The sequence below is a fragment of the Puma concolor genome, chromosome E4 (genome assembly GCF_028749965.1).
Source record: "Puma concolor isolate L17-30 chromosome E4, mPumCon1.1.hap2, whole genome shotgun sequence".
In the NCBI taxonomy this organism is placed as follows: Eukaryota; Metazoa; Chordata; class Mammalia; order Carnivora; family Felidae; genus Puma; species Puma concolor.
In genome coordinates, this window is record NC_141683.1 from 2,369,645 (window position 1) to 2,390,240 (window position 20,596).

The window sequence follows — 20,596 nt, forward strand, 5'->3', positions numbered from 1 at the left end:
GTCCTGGGTTTTCTGCAGAAAGGAATGACACGTCGGCCCTTCCACTGCCGGTCGATGGGCTAGTCACAAAATGTCAGCTGTGGGAGGCACCTGCGATGACCTGGTCCAGCCGCTGCGCGCAACTCGGGGTGGCGGGCCGTTCCACGCTACCAGCCTCCGGGCCCTTCCCCACCAGCGGAGGGTGGCGGGCATCCCCAGCTCCTAAGCTCAGCAACACAGCAGCCCCTCCCCCCTCCGTGGCGGCCAGGGGCTGCGGCCGGATGGTCAGCACGCACACTGCACTTCTCGTGCAGGCCTTTAAGGCTTCCCAGGTGGGAGCAGGGCAGACGGTGGTTCAGCGGCGGCTGCTGGGAGCAGCGCATTCCTGGGTGTTGCCCTCCTGTCTCTCAACCTGAGAAAGGAGGCTGGCACCACTTCCTCCGTCTGGGAAGGGGGCCTGGAAATGGCCAACCCCCCCCCCCCCCACCGGCCGCCCACCCAAAGAATCAGTCAAAATCCAATGTAGTAATCAACGGGTTTTATTTTCCTAGAACTGAAATCGTCTACGGTTTTCAGAGCTAAAGTCCCAAAGCTACAGTCAGCAATTTTTCATCAGAGCCCAAGGGGGGGTGGGGGTGGGGGGGAGACAGGAGACGGGAGAGAGGCATAGAGGCTGCTACAGAGGCTGGGCAAGGGCACTTATTCCCCTGTCCTCCCAGTGGGTTTCAGATCTGGTGACAACGCTGAGGAGACCAGGTGAGGGACGTGATGGGAACGGACACCAGAAGGAACACCAAAGCCCCAGCTACAAAAAGAAAAGTCATCAAACCCCAAATAGAAGGGAAGCCTCCCAGTGCACCTCATAAGTGGGGGCAAGAGAGGGGAAGGAGCCGGGGGTGGGGGTGGCACACAAAGGGATAGGGATCTTTAAAATTTTTTTTTGTAATTTTCTTTTATTAAAAACATCTCCTAAAAAATGTGTCTTTTCCTTTATGTCTGGGTGACATATGTGACTGTAGGATGGCCTTGAGCACTGTGGGGAGAGGGAAAAGGGCAGCTAAGGGGTCTCCCCAGGGCATCCTATCTCTGGCCAGAGATCAGAGGTGGACAGACGCTCCTCAATGCTCCCACCCTAGCTGGGTGAAGCCAACCCTCTGGACCTCAGGTCCTCGGCCCAACAACTTGGAAGCCCCCAAATCTTCTGACGATCATCTATGACTCCCAGAACTCCTGGGGTCAGCAAAAGGAAGGTTGAATGTTGCCCATCATCAAGGGTTTATGGAAGGGAGCCCCTCCCCTACAAGCTGTCCCACTTCCCCTGAATCTAGGGGGCTGAGAGAACAGGTACAGGAGGAGGGGACAGAAGCGCACAAAGATGCCATCTTCCTGCCGACCCCCCACCCCTACTTGAAGATCGCCCCTCTCAGGCCCAGAAGCCTACCCTGCTGTTTTATTCTCCATCCCTTCCAGTCCTACCCCCAATGCCAGCTAATCCAGAGGTCCAGAATGCTGGGGTGGGGGGGGGGGGGCAGGAAGGTGTCAGGAGGTGGAAACCACCAGTCCAGGCCCCAACAGATACCCTGGGAAACGGCTCCAGGCAGGGAGGGACACAATGGCCTCATTGCAGCCCACGAAGCAGAACACATGGCCCTGACTCAGATCACAGGGGCGTGGGGATCTGGAGGCAAGGGCCAGGTGGCCTGCCCCATCCAGGTCAATCTCCAGGGGCTGGGCTTGGAGTGGGGAGAGTTAAGTGGCAGAGGAGGGTGGGGCGGGGTGGGGTTCCCAGTTTGCAGGCCATGGCCAGTTTCCCCAGTAGCACCCAGACAGCAGCAGGAACGGGGCAGGGGCTCCTCTTGAAACATTGGTGGCTACAGGCTGCGGGGGGAGGGTTGGAGGGGAGAAGGGTTATGGGTGTGGCCTTGGGCTGGCCACACCCCAGCCAGTGTCCACGTCCTGGGAGAGCCCACCCTGCCTCCGTGGCAGGACCCCCCTCCTCCTCCACAGGTGGCTGGTCAACCCCCAAGCCCAGCTGCCTCAGAGCAGGGGGCTCCCTCACCTCTCACGATCTCTGATGCCTGGGGCCTCAGAATCTTCCTTGGCAGCCTCTTCCTCCTCTAACTCCTCATCTTCCTCCTGAGGAAGCCCCCGGCCAGAGCCGGGCTCAGAGGGGGTACGGTTCTTCTCCACCTCCACAGGGAGGGGCCTCTCAGCCTCCAAGGGGGCTACTTCCTTCTCCTCCCCTTCGGGGTCTTCTGTCTCCTTGGGACGTTTTGGGGAGTCCTAGGTAGGGTTGGCAGAGACGAGGCGGGCTGAGGCCAAGGAGTGGGGGTGCCAGCCACCCACCTGTGCCCCTCTTCCACAGAGGCTCTTCCCTTGACATACCCACAACCCCCTTCCCCAGGCCTCTGCCGCTGAAGGGTCTCCTGTGCCCCAGCTTCTTGGCAAGGGACCCCCAGACTACGGGCTGGTCCACCCCAGACTGCAGGGTCTCTGGAGTAGCAGCTGGCTTCCCTGGGACCCAGGCGGGGATCAGTTACCTCCAGCAGGTCCCCTGCTCTCCTCTTCAGCGCCCCCTTCTCGTTCTTCTCCTTGGCCGGCTCATCGATGACCAGCTTCCCTTCCTCGTCGCTGCTACCCTCTGCACTCCCCTTCTTGTCGCCATCACCCTCCGTGGCTTCGGGCTCGGGCTCGGGCTCATCCACAGAGCTCTTCTTGGGGGCAGACTGCGCGCAGAGACAGCAGAGGCTGAGTGGCACCTGCGTGGCCTGTGGGGGCCCCTCCCCAGACCCGCCCTCGGCCACTCACTCCTTCCTTCTCCCGCCTCGCCCCCGCCCCCGCCCCAGGTGCCCAGTCTCACGAGTGATTTGAGACCCACCTCTGTCGGATTAGCCCCGGGCTAAACCCACTGGCCGGGCAGGCAGGGCTCTGTGCAGGAGGGGGGAGGGCTGGAGCAGGAGGCAAAACCTCGGGTCAACTTCTCCCAAAGGGAGCTGGGACCCTTTCCCCGCCGACCCCCGCCCCCCACCCTCCCGCCTCATCCTGCCCGGCTCACGAGCACCTCCTCCTGGAAGCCTTCGTGGAAAGAGTTAAGGCCAAGTCCTACACTCACACCAGGTCCCTTAAAGGGCTGTCCCCACTTACCGCCTCTGTCCTGTCCTTGCCCCCCAGGCCACTGTCTAAATAGCACAGTGATACCACACACCTCCCCCAACCCCAGCCCCTCCTGCAGGGCCCCCCACCCCCACCCCAGGAGCTCCTGCCCCCCCCCCCCCCCGAAAGGCCTGGTTTCTCAGTCCTGAAAGCTAAGCATCCCGTGTGGGCCCGGGTTCCAAATGAGCCGGCGGCCACACCTGCTTTCCAGGGGGTCTTTGGGGCCGCTGGCTGCTCACCTGGTAGCCCGAGGCCTTGACAGTAGGGTTGTTCTCGATCTCCCACAGCCCCTCGCTGAACCCTTTCCTCTTGTTGGGCTTGCCAAACTTCTCCTTGGACTCTTCGTAAGGGAAGAGGTCTTTGGGACCCAGGAATGCCCTGGGGAGAGAGGGGAGACTGTGCTCTGGAGCCCTCCCTGCCTGAGCCGCGGGGAAGGGGCGCCGACACCACCTGTGGCCCACGGCGCTCTGCCCATGGCCCTCCCCACCTCTGGCCCCTCACTCACGTCTCATGGGTCCCGAAAAAAAAGACTTGGTACTTGTTGGCTGTCGACTTCACGGCGGCCTCGGGCATCTCGTCAATCTGGGAACAAGATGAGGAAAGTTGAGTGTGAGCGGAGTCCTAAGGTCACAACTTGGGGCCGAGGTTGGCCTCCAGGACATATCTGTGTAAAAGCCGACGGAGAGGGGCCCAAGACGTCACCGAGGTGGCTTCTGAACCCTTTTTAGAGGTGGCACTTTGTTCAAAGTCAGACAGCAGGCCCAGCAGAAACCTGGAGTTGGCCTCCTCTCCTCAAGCCCGACGGCACGGTTCCACCTGCCCACAAGCCCACGTCCCGGCCAGCGCCGGTGGTCACCTCTTCCCCCGGGCTCTCAGCCTCCACCCTCACGGGACTGCAGCCTGCCTACAACGCACTGGCCCCAGGGCAGCCAGAGTGGCCTTCCAAGCGCAGCACTTCACCCCGCTGAGACCTTCCCAAGTCTGCTCGTGATCAGAGTCCCCCCCCCCCCCCCCCCCCCCGTACACCTCTTCCTGAGGCGGCCATACTCCCAGGGCTCCCACTGATATCTGTTGCCTTGGGCAACTTACTGAACTGCCTTCTACCTCAGTTTCCTCATCTGTAAACGGAGAGAGTCACAGAACTCAAGACACAGGGATTGAATGCGGTTTGCCCCACGTGCACTAGCTCTCCTCCTTGGCCACTGGCTGCCCTCCCCCTCTCTGCTGTGGCCACCCTGGTCTCTGCTCTCCCACACTCACTAACTCTTGGCGAGCCCTCCAACCGCAGCCCCGCATGGCTTCCTCCGGAGGGCGCCCCCACCCCTCCTGGCCCAGCTGGCTCCCCACAGAAGCCTCAGCACCTCTCCTTCGGAGGACCAGTGCCATGGTTACCTACATCAACATCTGAGCAACGCCCATGTGCTCTCTGGCCTGCATCTGGCCTGCATCTGCCCCGAGACCGGACAGCAGGTGCCTAGCAAACAGCAGGCTCACGGGAAGATCTGCTGAATGAATCCACGAGACAGATAAAGGCCACTGCTCTGGTTACCGTGGAGGCGCAAGACCAAGGGGCTGCCTATTCAACAACCCCCCCCCCCAGGGAGCAACCCCAAAAGCTTCTGGGGAACACTTTGGAAAGCCTCTTGATATAGTCAGACACTCTCAATTTACAGATGAGGAAATTGAGGTCCCCCCCCCAAACGGCATAAGTTAGTGAGGGTCCCAGAGTTGGTCTCCTGCCACGTCCTGGGGGCACGAGGAGGGAAAGGTGCAGAGATCTGGGGTCAGAGGAAACGCACAGGCAGTGGCCCCAACAGCCTCCCCAGATCAGGCCAGGAGAGCCCAGGCCAAGCGAGCTGGGGGTGGGGGGACTACAACTCCCAGCAACACTTGCAGCAGCCGCCTCGGCTGCCTGGCTTCCCGCCGGACACGGGCCAGGTGGCCATGTTGACTGGGGCCCCACGCGCATTTAGGACAGAGACAGACAGCCTGAGGCATCGATTAACACCACCAGGACTGGGACACAGTGTCTGACCTGGGGGCCTGGGGACACAGGGAGGCGGGGTGCCGAGAAGGCGCGGAGACACACCCAGGAGGGGGCGGAGCCCCGGGCAGGGAACGGAGGGGCACCGGGCTCCAGGCACGGAGTCTTCAGGTTCCTGGGCACCTCCCCCCTCGCCCTGTGGCCTCTGGGGACAGAAGTCCAGCCCCTCCCCTCAGGAAAGCCCAGCACCAACTGGGCCCTCCCCATGACCAAGGAGATTGGGGTGTGATAGCAGGGGGTGGAAAGGCACGCAGTTCCCCCCCCCACAAACAGGATCCCCATCGCCATGACAACCCACCCCGCCCCCGGGGCCACTCAGCAACCAGGAATGTGACCACCCCTCCCCCCACTCTGGATTGGGGAGGAGGGGACACGAACACACCCCACCCCCCACCCCCACCCCTGAGCCTGGAGTCTGGCACCTGGGTCCCCGGCCTGCTGGAAACCGCAGCTAGCGCTGGAGGGCCCAGGCCCTTCTCGGGAAGCCAGGCCTGGGGTGCGGGAGGAGGAGGAGCCAGTCTTCGGCCAGGACACCTGGGTCTTGTGACCAGCTGGCTCCCCACCCTCCTCTCAGAGGGGGGCGAGGCAAAAAAAAAAAAAAAGAGAGACTCCAGGGCTTAGAGGTCCCAGGAGACGTGCACAATAGCACGAACCCTCCCCTAGGCCTCTTCTCCACCCATCTCGACCCCAGGACCCAGGGCAGAGGTGGGGGGCAAGAGGGCCTTCCTGGGGGTGCAACAGGGAACCTCGTGCTCGGGGCTCACACCTGAGACAGGGCCTCAAGGCGCAAGAAGGGTGAAAGGGAAGAAACTGACGCTCAGGAGAGGGGGTGGGGTGAAGGAAGGGTCAGACAGGAGGGGACAGGAAGCTCTCTCCAGGAGCACAGCCCTCAAAGCGCTGCCCCACAGGGCTTTCCCATGTAAAGTGAACTCCCAGGCAGCTGAGCGGTGTGACAGGGGACCCAGGAGGCCACCAGCTGCCCAGCCTCAGGGGCGGAGGAGAAACAAAAGAATGGATGAGAATTAAAAATAGAACCACACGCCAGATACACCCGCCCTGCTGACTTCTAGCCAAATAAAGGGTGGGTATGGAGTTCAGAGGGAAGCCAGGGGCCTTCGACCCCAAAAGGGTCACCCTGCTCCCGGCCTCACCTTGACGGTGGTACCTGTGTGGGAAGCCTCAGGACAAGTGGGCTGTTTTCACTCAGTGGAATCCTCAACCCCTCACCTCAAAAAGGGGAAAAGTCCCTTCCATCCTTCAAGCTACAAAGGAAACCTCGTTTCTTGCGTTTCAAAGTGAAGGGCAGTTCTTTCCTGCGTATGGAGGACGTGAGGTCTCAAGAGAGGCCTGTACCCCCAATACAGACATATGTGTCCCAGGCGGTGCCTTTATATCCAGACCGTGACTCACAACAAGTGAGTCAAGGGTAAACGGGCAGGGTGGGGCCGGACCAGTGCTAGGGACCCTGCCGCACCCCCTCTACTGGTCAACGGGGGAGGGGGGTCTGCTACTTCTCAGCCATTCCAGAAATCCAGGCAAGTTAATTCTCCCAGGCGGGGGGGCCCATCCACTCCAGGCCCAACCCTCTGCACGTGCCTGGCTCCATCAGACAGACCCGAGGGCAGGAAAAGCTGCCCCCCCCCCCCCCCGCCCCCAGGGCTCATGGCCACCAGCTGAAGCCTGATGAGGGACCCCAGGTGAGGAATGGGGGAGGAGACTGAACACCTCTCCCCAGTCTCGGACCAAAGCCAAGTCGGGGACCGCCTGTCCACACGTAGGAAGACAGCAGGGAAGGCTAAGGCCACACTGACTGCCAGCCAGGGTTCTGACCACCACACCCAGAGCCGAGCCCGGCCTGACCCAGGAACCGGAAAATCTGGGGCAGGAGACAGTTGGGGCCGGGAAAGTGTGGCAAGCCCAAGAGGCAGAAAAGAGAAGGTGGTGCCTGGACGTGGGGGAGGGAGGAAAGCTGGGTGAGGCCCTGTGGCTGCTCAGGTTTTCTGGGATTGTGAAACAGGAAGCAGAGAGAGGAGGAAGGAACCTGGGGGGGTGGGGGGGAATCCCAGAGTCTTGAAGGTTAGTTAAGTGCTTGGAGATTCCCCCCAAGAAGTCAAGCCGAAGGAAGAGGGGAAGGAGAAGGTTAAGATGTTGTGTGGCACTGCAATCGGGACAGGTCTTGCCTACCACGTGGCCCCTCCGGCTGGCTGGGCTCTCCAGTCCCACCCAGTCAGCCGTCCTCCCCAGGAGCAGGGGCTGAGGAAGGAAAACCCACTCAGCGGCCTCCACCTGGCCATCCACGAGGCCCCCTTACTCCTCTTTGGTCTCAGGAAAGGCCAGGCCCCTTCACTCTGCCCCTCTAGGGGCTAAGACAGCATCCACGCATGGAGAGGAGACCCAGATTTGTCAGCTCTTTTGGTATCCCAGAAGGATCTATGTGGGAGATAAGAGCCTTGGGTGCACCGATCCCCAGATGTCACAATCGAAAGCTGGAACACAGGCAGAGGGTGGCACCCTCCCTATCTCTGACCTCCCCTCCCCAAGCCTCGCTCTATCTAAAAGGTCCAGGCCTCAACAGGAAGGCACTGCCCCCTGGTCCCGCCCTTCTGTCCTGGAGACCGAGGAAGGATGAAGACAAGACTAAATGGCATCCCCAGTCCCAAGGGCGGCCTCACCCTAAAGGCCACCAGAAACCTGGAAGGTCTACCTCATAGGAGCCAATGTGGGCCCGTCTGCGTCCCCCTCACTGTTTTCTCTTTCCTGATCCAGAAGGAGTTCCCTGCAACCCACATTCCAGCTGCACGGCTTCCCTGGGGCCTGGCCCAACCTCCAGACTTTGTCCCACCGCCCCCCCCCCCCCCAGGACGTAGGAGCCACAGCAGAGACCTGGGTTCAGTTCTTGCCCTGCCCAACAGGGCCTTGGCATCTGGGCCAAGAAGCCGGACGGATCAAAGGTACAGAGTAAAGTACACAAGTGCTCACAGGCCACATACCCCAACACACACTCAAGGCTGTCTGCGGCTGCTTCCTCACAACCCCCCTAACCCCCAGGCCAGGCACTTAGAAGGCCCTGGAAGCGGAGAGAGCCCCTCATTTCCATTCCAGTGTCCGGACATCTAGAAGTTTCAGGGAACAGGGAGCTCAAAGCATATGGGGTTAAGCATACTCCTCGAAGAGGGTACAGGGTGAGGAAGGGACTCCTGGGTTTTCTGAGTGGCCCCAAAGTTGGCCTGGCCCTCTGAACAGATCCCGGCAGAGCCTGGGGCAACTTCCCAGGCTCCAGGCAGGGTCGGGCCAGATAAAGACACAGACTCACGTGGAGAACCGTAACCTAAAGCCTGGAAGCAGTTCCGCACTTGGCCCCCTGGCTTAGAAAGCTCCCTCCTCCCACTGCCCTCGGCCCTATTTCACTGCCCAGAGTCCTACCTCCAGGGCACAGGGTCACGACTGCACCCAACTGCAAAGGCCTCTCCAGACCAACTTGGAAGTTGCCAGAGGCGCTGCCCCCTGTAACACCCCCAAACTCCTCCAACAACCTCCCCTCCCTCCTTCCCTCCTTGAGCTGTCCCAGTCCTTAGGGGAAACCTGAGGAACACAGCAGGTTGGGCTTCTGGGCCCCACCCTCCCACCTGGCCAGGTGCTGGGGTGGGGGGGGGGGGGGGGCAGGCCCTCAAGTTGGCGGGCTCAGTCAACCACATGGCACACTGGGCCGTTGCGGCGGGAGGCTCCTATCTAAGGGGAGAAGCAGCTGGGGCCCCCCCCACCTCCAGGAACGGGCAGCCTGGACTGGACCTGCCGGCCTCCAAGGGGCCCTGCCACCCTCAGCCCCCAGTTTGAGCTGGCAGCATATGGAGGGCTATTTTTGTGGGGCTGAGCAGCGAAGGGTTCTGGCAACTAATTTCCGAGCCAAGTAGATCCCCTCTCACGCCGCCCCCAAACATTCCTCGACCCTCCCAACTTCAGACCTCTCGCGGCCGCCCCAAACCAAAGTTTTCCAGAAGCGAACTCCGCCTCCGCAGATCCCTCCCCGGGTGGGACCCTCCCGCTACCTTCTCGCTCCTAGCAGGGTCTGAGCGGGGGCAGCGATCGGGGAGGGCAGCGGGGGGTCTCTAAGCGGGTGCCGGGGCGCCCGGGAGGGGTTCCCGACGGCCCCAGCCCAGGCCGCGCGCCCCGCGCCGCCGCGCTCGGGGGGAGGGGGGGCCCGCGCGGACGCCGCGCTCGCCGGGGCCCCCGCCCCCACCATTATGTAACCGGCGGGGGGCGAGGAGGCGCTCGCAGCGAGCCGGGGACTCGGCCGCCCCCCGCCCGCGCCCCTCCGCGCGCGGCGCCCGCGTCCTCCCGAGTGTTACGCAACCCAGCCCGGGGCCGGGGCGGCGGGCCGCGCTGCTCACCCGGGCCGGCCAGTGCGGGTAGCCCTTCATCTTGGCGAACACCAGGTCCCCGCACTTGTACTCCTTCTGCCGGTTGGAGCGCGACATGGCGGGGCTCCGGGCGCCCCGGGCTCCGCGCCGCGCCGGCGAGCGTGAGCCCAAGTTTGCGCGCGCGGCGGTGGCGGCGCCGCTGCGCTCCGGCCCTCGAGCGGCCCCCGCCTCGATGGCGGCCCCCGGCCCCAGCTCCGGCGCGGCCACGGCTGTGCGCCCGCGCCGCTCGGACGGGGCGGGCGCGGATGCGGCGGCGCGGTGCTGCGCGCTCGTGCGGTTGTTTGTGTTTGAAATTCAATTGCTCCCTCCTCGGCGCGAGGCCTCTTCCTCCTCCCCCGCCGGCCCCCTCCCCCTCCTCCCCCGCTCCCCTCCCCCTCCCGCGCCGGTTCGATGCGCGCGGCGCTCGGCGCCCCGGGCCTGCCGCGGCCCGACGCCCAACCCGGGGCCGCCCGGCGGCGCGCGGCGGCACAGGCCTGAGGAGCCGAGCGCCGAGCTCGCCGAGCGGGCTTTGTGTGCAGCTGTCGGGGGGCGCCCGCCCGCACGCCGGCCGGGAGGAGTTGGCGCCCGGCTGGACGGAGCGGCCTGGCGCCCCTCCCCTGGCCCGGGGGCGCTGGCTCGCGGGGCCCGACGCGGCCGCGGGGGCCCGTGTGGGTCCCTGCCCTGCGCCCCCAGTGCGCGCCGGCCGCCGACGTGCGGATCGCCGGGGGTCCGAACGGCGGGCTGTGCGCCCCGCAGCGGCCTCGGCTGAGGGGCGAGGCTCCAGTTTGGAAGCCGGGAGGTGTCCGAGGGCTTGGGGTACAAAGCGGCCACGTTCTGGGTGCTACTTCCTGGCAAAAGCGATCTGGGCTCCGCCGCCAGCTCAGCCCGCAGAGACGAGCCCTGTTCTCGCGGGGAAGAGACCGTACAATGCCAGTAAATCCCAGACCATCAGTAAACCAAGCCGTGAAGCTTGGGGAGCAGAGGGCACTGCTTCTTGCGGGGGGCGGCGGGGGTGGGGGTGGGGGGCGGGTACTGGGGAAGACTCTTTGAAGGCTTCCCAAAGTTGATGACTCGGATCTGGGTCTCCCAAGAGTGATTTTGCTGGATTCCAGAGACGACATCGTAGCCTAGGTTCTGTGATCACAAGTGGTAGAATCAACCCTTGAACTCGGGTCTCTCCCCGTTAAGCCAAACGGGACTACTGTCATTACTTCTTTGGGTTGCTGTCACCGTGATCTTGGATTCGCTCAAATCCAGACACCTGTGTGGTCTCAGATAAGACAACTTTGATCTCTTACCGCACTTCCAGATCCTTAACATCTTGCAACTAGATATTCTGGATTTGAATAGGTAAAATAACGTGCTTTTCTTCGCACAAGTTTCCTGATCCGACCTCAAAGCATATGCAAGATATCCCTGCAAAGAAGCGCAGAAGGCCCACGTCCACGTGCCTTCCTCCTGAGAACCCGGATCCCTTCCTTGCACTTTCCTCAGTCAGTTTCCTCAACTGCGAGGTGGGATAACATTCTGCCCTGACACCGTCCGACGTATGGGGTGGCTACTTATTAGCGGAGGCCCGCGGCTGTTACAGCGTCCTTCCTATCAGCCCGCTGTCCCTACACATGACATCCTTACGGCAATGCGTGTTACAAGTTTTGCCTTTATAACAGTGTGGCCTCCCGGCATAATTCCCCCTTGGAATAGGAGTCCCTCCGGCCCTGTCCCAGGCGCTGCTGGCACAGAGGGCCACTCTTGTTGCGATGCGTGGCCCCAGCCTCCGCGCGGACTTGTCGATTTGCTTCAAAAGCAAATCCAAACTTGTTGCAACAGAGCAGCTAGACTCCAGTTGGTGTTTACTTTGCAAAGCATTCCAGTTTGAAATGTTGTCAGTGTGATAGTCCACATTCTGTCAGGCTAATGCTTTTGTTTGTTCTTATTGTTGTTAGCCCAGAGTCTTGTCACAAGTTTTTGAAGATGTTTCGGAAAGTCCTGTGTCACAACACGCTTCCTTGAAGCGTCCAGGCCAGTTGTTATAAATGTGCAGAGTTTGAGGGCAACAAGCATGTTTTAAACTGTTTAACGATGTCGTGTAGCCCAGTTCGTTAAAACCAAGAGCTCTATCCATTTCTCCACTTTGTTGCATCTTAATAGCCTGTTGGGAGGTGGCTGCCAGACTTCAGAATTCTCCAGCAGATCTCTTGGGCCCGGCATTGAGACCACCGTGCAGATCAAGGTTGAAAGGAAGCAACCAGGTTCCCTTTGTTGCCATAAGCTCCCAGGCCTTGCTTGCAATTTAATATCCAAGTTCTCCTTACAATAACATCCTCAACCACCTCACAGCTGGCCCTAACAATGAGCCCAGAGCTGCAGAGGGTCAGTTACACGGGTGGCCAGGCATAAGCCGGCTTCCCCGGGGAGTCAGGTCTAACTCCTGCTCTGCAGACTTCAGTGTGCAAACGAATCTTTTGGGAATCCTCTCCAAGAGAGGATTCTAACTCGGTAGGCTTGGGGTGGCTGCATTTCTCACGACCCCCAAGGTGCTGATGCTTCTAGTTTGCATCACCATTTGAGGGGTAGGAGCTAAAATGCACAGGTCACAGGCCCCTAGATGCCCAGCCCCGCTTGGAACCGATTCACAAATGTCTCAGTGAAATCCTTCTGTGGAGGCTGGTGCCTGGTTCCACTTTTGTGTGAGAGGGAGGTCAGGACAGAAGTCAGGGGACTTGGGGCCCCACAGCAGAGAAGCCTGGGGGTGCAGAGCTAGCTCTAGGGTTCCGAGGCCAAGTCTCTGGACCTTGCTAGGTCAGGGGAGTGGTGGGATACTTAGTGTCCACATCAGGAAGGGAGGGACCCAGGGAGGGAGGTGTGCACGATGCTCTGTGCTGGGTGCTAGGGGATTGGGCAGTGTGGTCTAGTAGAAACGACCTGGGTTTGCCTGTTCGGGTAACTGGTTTGAATCCTGCTTTTGGCAAATGGCTGAGACAGAATTTCTAAACAAAATTCCCTTCCACTATAACAACGCGATACAAATAGGGGCCCTTGGGTGGCTCCATTGGTTAAGTGTCCCATTTCGGTTCAGGTCATGATCTCACAGTTCATGGGTTCGAGCCCCGCGTCGGGCTCTGTGCTGATACCTCAGAGCCTGGAGCGTTCTTCCGATTCTGGGTCTCCCTCTCTCTCTCTCTGCCCCTCCCCTTCTCACATTCTGTCTCTGTCTCTGTCTCTGTCTCAAAAGTAAATAAACATTAAATTTTGTTTTTAATGTGATACAAATAGCTACCTTATGGGGTGTCCTGAAGTGAAAAGATTTGCCTCTGTGAAAACCTCAGATGCTTAATTGGTTCAAAGGAAAGTTTAGTTGCCTTCCTTTGACTGCCTAAGTTAGAGGTTCCGCTCCTGTGCTGGCTCTGTATGACCCCCTCCCCACCCCCTACCACCAGTTATATGCTCTGTAAAGTGGAGGAAGGGAAGGAAGATGGCTAGTTCAGACCAGTGTGGCTGTTTTTGTTTTTTTGTTGTTTTTTTTTTTTGAGAGAAAGAGCACCAGCCGGGGAGAAGAGCAGAGGGAGAGAGAGAGAGAATTTTAAGCGGGCTCCATGCTGGGCTGGTCTCACAATGTTGAGATCATGACCTGAGCCGAAATCAAGAGTCAGATGCTTACCCAACTGAGCCCCCCAGGCACCCCTGGACCAGTGGTTTCCAAAACCGTGTCTGCACTGCCCCCCAACACATGCCAGCCAACGTAAAGGCGGAAACGTGCATTTCTGCATGTTACCAAGAGTCCGGGTGGCCAAGTGACCTGGGCCCAGCACCCTCTCCAGCACCGCCACTCTAGGAGAGCTACCTAACCGCCAAGTCTCAGTTTGTATGTCTGTAAAGAGGGGTTGTGATGGAACGTATTTAAAGTGTTTGCGCAGAGCCTGGAACATAGTAAGTGCCTGATAAATGTGTTATCACGGTATTTATTGTTCTCTTAGATTCTTAGTGCTATGCACTTTGAGAAGATGGGCTCCCCTGCCCCCGGCTGCTCAGGCAACAGCATGTGCCTGTTAAAGCTGGCACCTGCCGCCCTGGGGGCCGCTTGGCTGGGCTCCAGTCCCAGCCCCACCGCTCACTCACTCACCGGTTACCCAGCCTTCCTGTGCCTCAACTCTCTCATCTGGGAAAGGGCTGACTAGAATCAGTTCATGTGTGTGCTCTGTGGAAATGCTTAAAACGGTGCCTGGTGCATGGTTGGCTGCTATGCGTTAGCCCTCAGCTGCTAGTACAATATTAGATATTTTTCTTAAAAAATGCATATGTTCTAACTCTTCTATAGGTATAATATCCTTCATAATAAAATTTTTTTTTAAATATTGATTTATTTTGGAGAGAGTGCAAGCGGGGGAGGGAGGACAGAGGACCCAAACCGGGCTCTGTGCTGGCAGGCTGACAGCAGCGAGCCCGAAGTGGGGCTTGAACTCACGACATCATGACCTGAGCTGAAGTCGGATGCTCAACCGACTGAGCTACCCAGGTGCCCCTAAAAAAATATTTTTTAAAAAGAGGGCTCTGTTGGGGAGGCTGGGTGGCTCACTTGGTTGAGCGTCCGACTTCGGCTCAGGTCATGATCTCGCAGTTCGTGAGTTCGAGCCCCGCATCGGGCTCTGTGCTGACCGCTTGGAGCCTGGAGCCTGCTTTGGAATGTGTCTCCCTCTCTCTCTGTTCCTCCCCCACTCGCACTGTCTCTCTCTCAAAAATAAATAACAATTTTAAAATTTTTTTTAAAAATAAAAGAGGGCTCTGTTCTACAAAAAGTGAAACTCACTGGATTCGTTCTCTAGGACTGTGCTGTCCAATCTGTTGGACTCTCGAAACTGAAATTGTTATATTAAACACAATTAAATAGTTCTTCTGCCATTCAAACCACGTTTCAAATGCTTGGTAGCCTCACGTGGCTCGTGGCCACCTATCAGACAGCACAGACATGGAACTTTTCTGTTATCACAGACCATTTGCTTGGACGGCACTGCTCCAAGGCAGTGACTTTCCACTTGGGCTGTACATTAGTCACTTGAAGAATTAAAAAAAAATACCAGTGCAGGGGTGCCTCGCTGTCTCAGCCGGTAGAGTGTGTGACTCCTGATCTCAGACCGTGCGTTCAAGCCTCACGTTGGGCATAGAACGTGCTTAAAAAACAACAACAACAAAAAAAAAAACAGCTAATGCCTGGGCCCGAGTCCCCAGAATTTAGATTTAATTGGTTGACGGTGGGAGCCATTAAAGGGTTTGGGCAGGAGAGAAACATGAGCAGAGCTGAACTTCTAGAAGCTTCTAAAAAGGCCTGGGACTGCCAGGTCAGGGGAGAGGGTGCAGCTTGGCTGCTGCTGAGCGTGTGCCCGATAAGGGAAGGCCAAGGAGGCTCCCAGGCTTGTCTCCCGAGCACTGTGGTGACAACAGCTCCTCAGCTCTCGGGAGAGACGTGACATCTTCCAGGACAGGAACGGGCAGAGCCCCTCGAGAGCGCCATGAGGCCCGCATCGCCGTTTTCAAAACTCAATTTCGTTTTTTGGGTAAGTAATTAATACACGTTTACGATACGTGACTTAGGAGGTAAAGAAGGTGCCTTTGAAGAAAGCAGTCTCCACGGTATCTCTATCTCCTAGCTGCCCAGTTTTCTTCTTAGAGACGAAAATATGACCAATTTTGTATGTGTTCTTCCAGTCGTTTCCTATGTAACTTTGAAGCCAACACAAAGCGGATTCCTGCACACAGATCTCAGCATCCCATATGCACCGTTCTGGGCTTTTACTTAAGCAGTTTACCGTGGGACCCCTTCCACGTCGGCCACAAAGGTCTGTCCCATTCATTGTAACGGCTGTGTGACAGTTCACAATTCCTCCTGTCGCGATGACTTAGCCAGTCCCCTGTTGGTGGACGTTCAGGTTCCTTCCTCTCTTGTGATAACACCAACCAACGATGCTGTAGCGAAGAAGCCTGTGTGCACGCTGTCCGCGCTGGGAGAAGGATCTCCAGGTTGCTCTGCAATTTGCAAACTGGAAGAGGCACACGGCCGTTCACCGCTGTGGTGTTTGCCCACAAGTGGTTCTGGAAGTTACCTAGCTGCTTACCGCCAGAAGTGCCCGGGTTGGATGGGCCGCCCGCCATTCTGTGCAGCCACAAACCCCCGGTGTGTCTGCTTTCCCCTAAGTCCCTGCGGCGTAAAGGAACGAGGTCTGGGGCCAGGGTCAGGGCCACAGAAGTGTCAGGGCTCCAGTCACGTGTGGCCGCCCGCCGCAGCCCTCTCTCACCTGGAGTGTGGCCTCTGGGACCCCAGGGACAGACGCCTGGGGAGGGGAGGAGCCTGGGAGGTGCTCGCTAAGGAGGGGTCAGGGCCCCTTCCTGCCCTGGTAAGATTGAGCCCTGGTGGGCTAGCTCCCGGTCCCCTCCCTCTCAGGGGAGAGAGAGCCTCCCTCCACTAGACAGCAGGATTGGCTCTACTGGAGGAGGCGGTGGTGGCTTCTACGGGGACAGATGGCAATCGGGTACTGAAAGGACATTTCTGCCACCACGCTGCCTATGGCCTGGGGCTTCATTCATTCCTTTGCCCCACGTAGTTCCTCAGGCATTGTTAGGTGTTGTGCCCGACGGCAGGTGAATTTTGGGGGGAAAGGGCGGGTCTGGAAATGAGTAAGACAGGCGGCTGGGGCGGCCCTGGGTGCTGTTGTCACCCTCACGCACCTGACTTCGTGGTCCAGTATGGAAGCTTCCAGTTTTCTCCAAATTCACCCTCCCTCCTTTATTTTTCGGTGCGTTTCTTTGTTTTTTCAAAGTATTCATGCAAACCAACCTAAGATTATGTCAAGACTATACAAAGAACACGTACAAATCAGTAAAGAGAAACAACCCAACTGAAAAATGGGCAAAATTCACAAATAACAATTTCACGTAAGAACAAAATTACGGGGGCGCCTGGGGGGCGGGGGGGGGGCTCAGTCGGTTAAGCATCCGACTCTCGATCTCGGCTCAGGTCCTCATCTCACAGTGAGTGGGACCGATCCCCGGATTGGGCTCTGTGCTGACAGTGCGGAGCCTGCTTGGGATTTGCTCTCTCCTTCTCTCTCTGCCTCTCTTTGTCTGTCAAAATAAAGAAATACACTTAAAAAAAATATATGGTCAACACATGTGAGAGGACACCAGTTACTAATGTCATTAGTCATTACTAATGTTACTTTATTATCAGTGGTGATTAGTAAATTCCCATCAAGACCCCAGTGAGAAGCCACGTATGCTCACCCAGTAGGAGGTGGACAGTCACTTACATGTTGGAAATCAGTTTGATGGCACGTTGTAAGGTCTGACATTCACATACGCTATGATCTCCACTCCCAGGAGTGCACACGAGAGAAACCATTGTGCGCACGCACCAGGAGACGTGGAGAAAGACCATCGCCACCTTGTTCATAACAGCAAACACCGAGGCGCAATTCAGCTGCTCACTAGCAGAATGGATAGATAAATTGTATGTTCGTACAAAGTAGTACCAAAACAAAAAATAACAGACGTGTTCAATGTGGATACATTTAAGGCATATGACATTGCGTGGGAAAGGAAAAGTCATTACAGCTTGATACCCTTTTGGTAAAGTTAGACACAGCTAAAAATGACCAGTGTATTTTCAGTTGTACATATGGATGCGAGAAAAAACTAGATATACATGGAAAAGTTTTCGGGAGAGTGGATACCTAGTGTTGGGGGAGGAGGGGACCCTGAGCGGGAAGGGGAGCGCGGAGAAGCACAGATCAGTGGGAGTCATCGGCTGGGAGGGACGTGGGTGTTGGTTACAGCCATACACAGTTTTAAAGAGAGACCAGAGAGGGTCATGTGTGGACCAACCATGAAAGCAAATCAGGAGCCGGAGGTTACGGGGTCTCCACTTCTGTGCGGAGATTTGTTGCTGCTGTTTTAAAGTCACAGATGCCTGTGGTTTAAAAGAAACAGAGGTCTCTAAGTTTTAATCAAAAACAGTGGTCCCAGCCCCCACTTTCCTCTCTTCCCTCTCCAGCGACAACAACATTCAGGATGTGTGCTGCCGGGTCCAGCACGAGACAACAACGTTCAACATTCAAGCCATTTTGACTAACGTTTGGCGATTCACTTCCGTATTTCTGAGCAACACGCTGTGATGGCTATATCTTGATTTTTCTCTTGTGGGCTTTATCTATTGACAGAACCCTCTGGAATATATCTTGCTCTTTCCTCTGTCCGTCTCAGCCACATGGACGTTTCCTGTCCCCCAAGTTCCCATCATCCCAGTACAGTCCCGTGATCATGTCTGTTGTATGAACACTCAGGTTCACATGTCAGTTACATCTGCGCCATATTATTTTCCTTTTACGTATAACATTGTTTTCTCTAAGTTGTCAACTATTTTTGTTTCTTAATTTTTTTTTAAGTTTATTTTTGAGAGACAGACAGAGAGTGAGCGGGGGAGGGGACAGAGAGAAGGAGACACAGAATCTGAAGCAGGCTCCAGGCTGTGGGCTGTCAGCACATAGTCTGATGTGGGTCTCGAACTCACAAACAGTGGGATCATGACCTGAGCCCCCTGGGCACCTATTTTTGTTTTTGTTTGTTTGTTTGTATTTCTAGGTTCTCACCAAATCAGCCACAAAATCTCTCCTTTTCCACTCAAACTCTTCTCAAAATATTTGGACACATCAGATACACCATCGATTTCAAATTCTTGCTGTCGCGGTCCCTGAAGCCATCTGTCCCGAACCAGACTGACAGGCGGCCTTCACCTACCTGGGGCCCAGCTGCCCTCCTGGCACTTCTGTCCCCCAGCACCCTGGGGGCCCTGCCCACTTCTGTGTGTTTTCTATATCATGGGTGTTTCTCTCTCACGAATAATCCGCCGCCACCCCCCAGTTTTGGGATGGAAACATCCTCTAGTAACTTCCTGAGAAAAGGTGTTTGTAACAGAAGTTATTTTGAGAACCCACCGGCCTGAAAGTGTCTTTATTCTGCCCGCCCACTCGATTGATGTCTCCCAGTCGAATTCTAGGCTGGAAACATTTTTCCTTCTGACTGGTTCCGCTGTCAGGTAGTTTCCAGAGTGTCTGTTATGAAGTTCGCAGTCTTCCAGAGGGAGATCGTAGGATCTTCTCTTTGTCTCCGGTGTTCTGAAATTCCCCAACGGTGCCGGGCCCTTGTAATCCATTATGCTGAGCAGCTGGTAGACCTTTCAATCAGAAAACCCTTTTCCTTCAGGTCTGCGAAGTTTGCTGTAAATAATCCTTCAGGGGCACCTGGCTGGCTCAGTTGGTAGAGCATGTGACCCCCGATCTTGAGGTCGTGATTTGAGCCGCACATTGGGCATAGAGCTTGTTTAAAATTTTTTTAACATTTATTCATTTTTGAGAGACAGAGACAGAGTGTGAATGGGGGAGGGGCAGAGAGAGAGGGGGAGACACAGAATCCGAAGCAGGCTCCAGGCTCTGAGCTGTCAGCACGGAGCCCCATGCGGGGCTTGAACTCACCAACCTCAAGATCATGACCTGAACCGAAGTTGGACGCTCAACTGGACTGAGCCACCCAGGGGCTCCAAGATCTGTGTTTTTAAGAAGCTCCCCCAGGGATCTTAGGCCCAGTAAGAACTGGCGTGTAGAAAGAATGTTCTGAGAAAGACTGTTCTGTGCATGCAGAGTGGGGAGCAAAGAGATGAAAGGAGGGTTGGTGGAAGTGGCATATTGGTCTGGCTCTGAAGGCGGGGAGAGATTGCAGACATGGAGTAAGCTGGCAGGGAGGGGTCATGTAGGCTTGTGCGATGGAAGATTCAAGCTTGGGCCTGTCACTGTCGCTCTTCCTTGTGGCCATCACCCCCGGCCCCCATCATCCTTTCCATCTTCCTTTTTGGCCTCCTCCCCAAACTTCAACAGTTTTCAGGGGCTGAGCTCAGTAGAATCTTCTGCTCTCCCAGAGTGGGGAGGGGGCGCCCACAGAAGTGGATCGGCATGGGAAGGACACACACACAGATGACAATAGACGACATCCAGTCACAGGTGGACAGGAAGAGGCAAAGATGGATAAAGAAGAAAGGAAACAGAGTCACAGGTGGACAGGTGTGGAATCGCAGGCAGGCGGGCGCGAGCCTTTGGAGGACACACACACACGTGGGTGGATAAGAAGGTCACACACGAAGGCACGACAACAAACGGCGGGCACGGAGAGGGACGGGTGCCCAGGACACACGCAGGTGGACAGGCGGGAGGCCCGGGAGGACGGGGATGCGCTCGGGTGATGCCTCGGGTCTCCCAAGGGCACTCAGGAGGCACGCGGTGCTGCTGCCAGGCCCTGCGCATCTGTCTCTCCGCCGGCTGTCGCGGGGAGACCCCAGGCTGGACAGCGAAGGGTCACTCCTGGGCGTGCACCTTGGTCAGGGCGAGGGAGTCACCTCCCCACGCGGGGCACGCTCATTTTAGCTCTCAGACGTTTATTATTAGGCCCTAAGTCTCACTTCTTTCTCACTCATCTCCCAATTTTGCACAGGTCTCTCGGGCCCCGCCTCTTTTTGGGGTGTTTTAGGCCAATTCCTGGCTTCAGGCCACTCGGGGGCTGCATCAGTTCATTTAGAGTTCACTTTTCCTTTAAGCTCTTTTCCCCATTCACCACTCTCGCGGACTCCCTCTCGTTCCCGACGTCGCTTGCGGTTCCTAAGAGCACTACATCTCCCAGCAGTCTTAGCGCCCATGCGTCTACCCTAGGGAACTTCAAGTACCGAAATGCTCTCCCACTGTCTGCTGACTACCGCGGTGACCGATGGGGCTTGTGGTCCCCTGAGGAATTGTCAGAGGCCCGAAGAAACTACTCATCCCAGGAGTCCTCGCGTCAGAGGCGGGTTTCCCTCTTGGCTCTCTGCGCGACCCTTAATCCTTCCTCGGACTCGAACTCCCGCCGTGCCCCGCGCTGGGCTTCCAGTGGCGGAGAATGGAGTGGTGGCCAAAGTGTCCTCTGGGAGTTGTAGTTTCTATATTGGTGAGGC

At 57.4% G+C, this 20,596-nt stretch overlaps 1 protein-coding gene across 4 annotated transcripts; it reads right to left on the reverse strand.

The window, feature by feature from the left end:
* Positions 1 to 502: 502 nt before the first annotated feature.
* HDGF (heparin binding growth factor) lies at positions 503 to 9,916 on the reverse strand. 4 transcript variants are annotated; one of them, XM_086694057.1, is made up of 6 exons: positions 9,565 to 9,916; positions 3,638 to 3,714; positions 3,372 to 3,510; positions 2,520 to 2,705; positions 2,039 to 2,262; positions 503 to 1,857 (listed from the first exon to the last, which is right to left on the reverse strand). In XM_086694057.1, exons 1-6 carry the CDS (start codon positions 9,649 to 9,651, stop codon positions 1,851 to 1,853), a joined length of 720 nt encoding a protein of 239 aa, XP_086550183.1. In that variant the 5' UTR covers positions 9,652 to 9,916; the 3' UTR covers positions 503 to 1,850. The 4 variants fall into 4 exon arrangements, with proteins under 4 accessions (XP_086550183.1, XP_086550184.1, XP_086550185.1 ...); XM_086694058.1 differs by lacking the exon at positions 9,565 to 9,916 and adding an exon at positions 9,223 to 9,374; XM_086694059.1 differs by lacking the exon at positions 9,565 to 9,916 and adding an exon at positions 8,600 to 8,740.
* Positions 9,917 to 20,596: the final 10,680 nt, after the last annotated feature.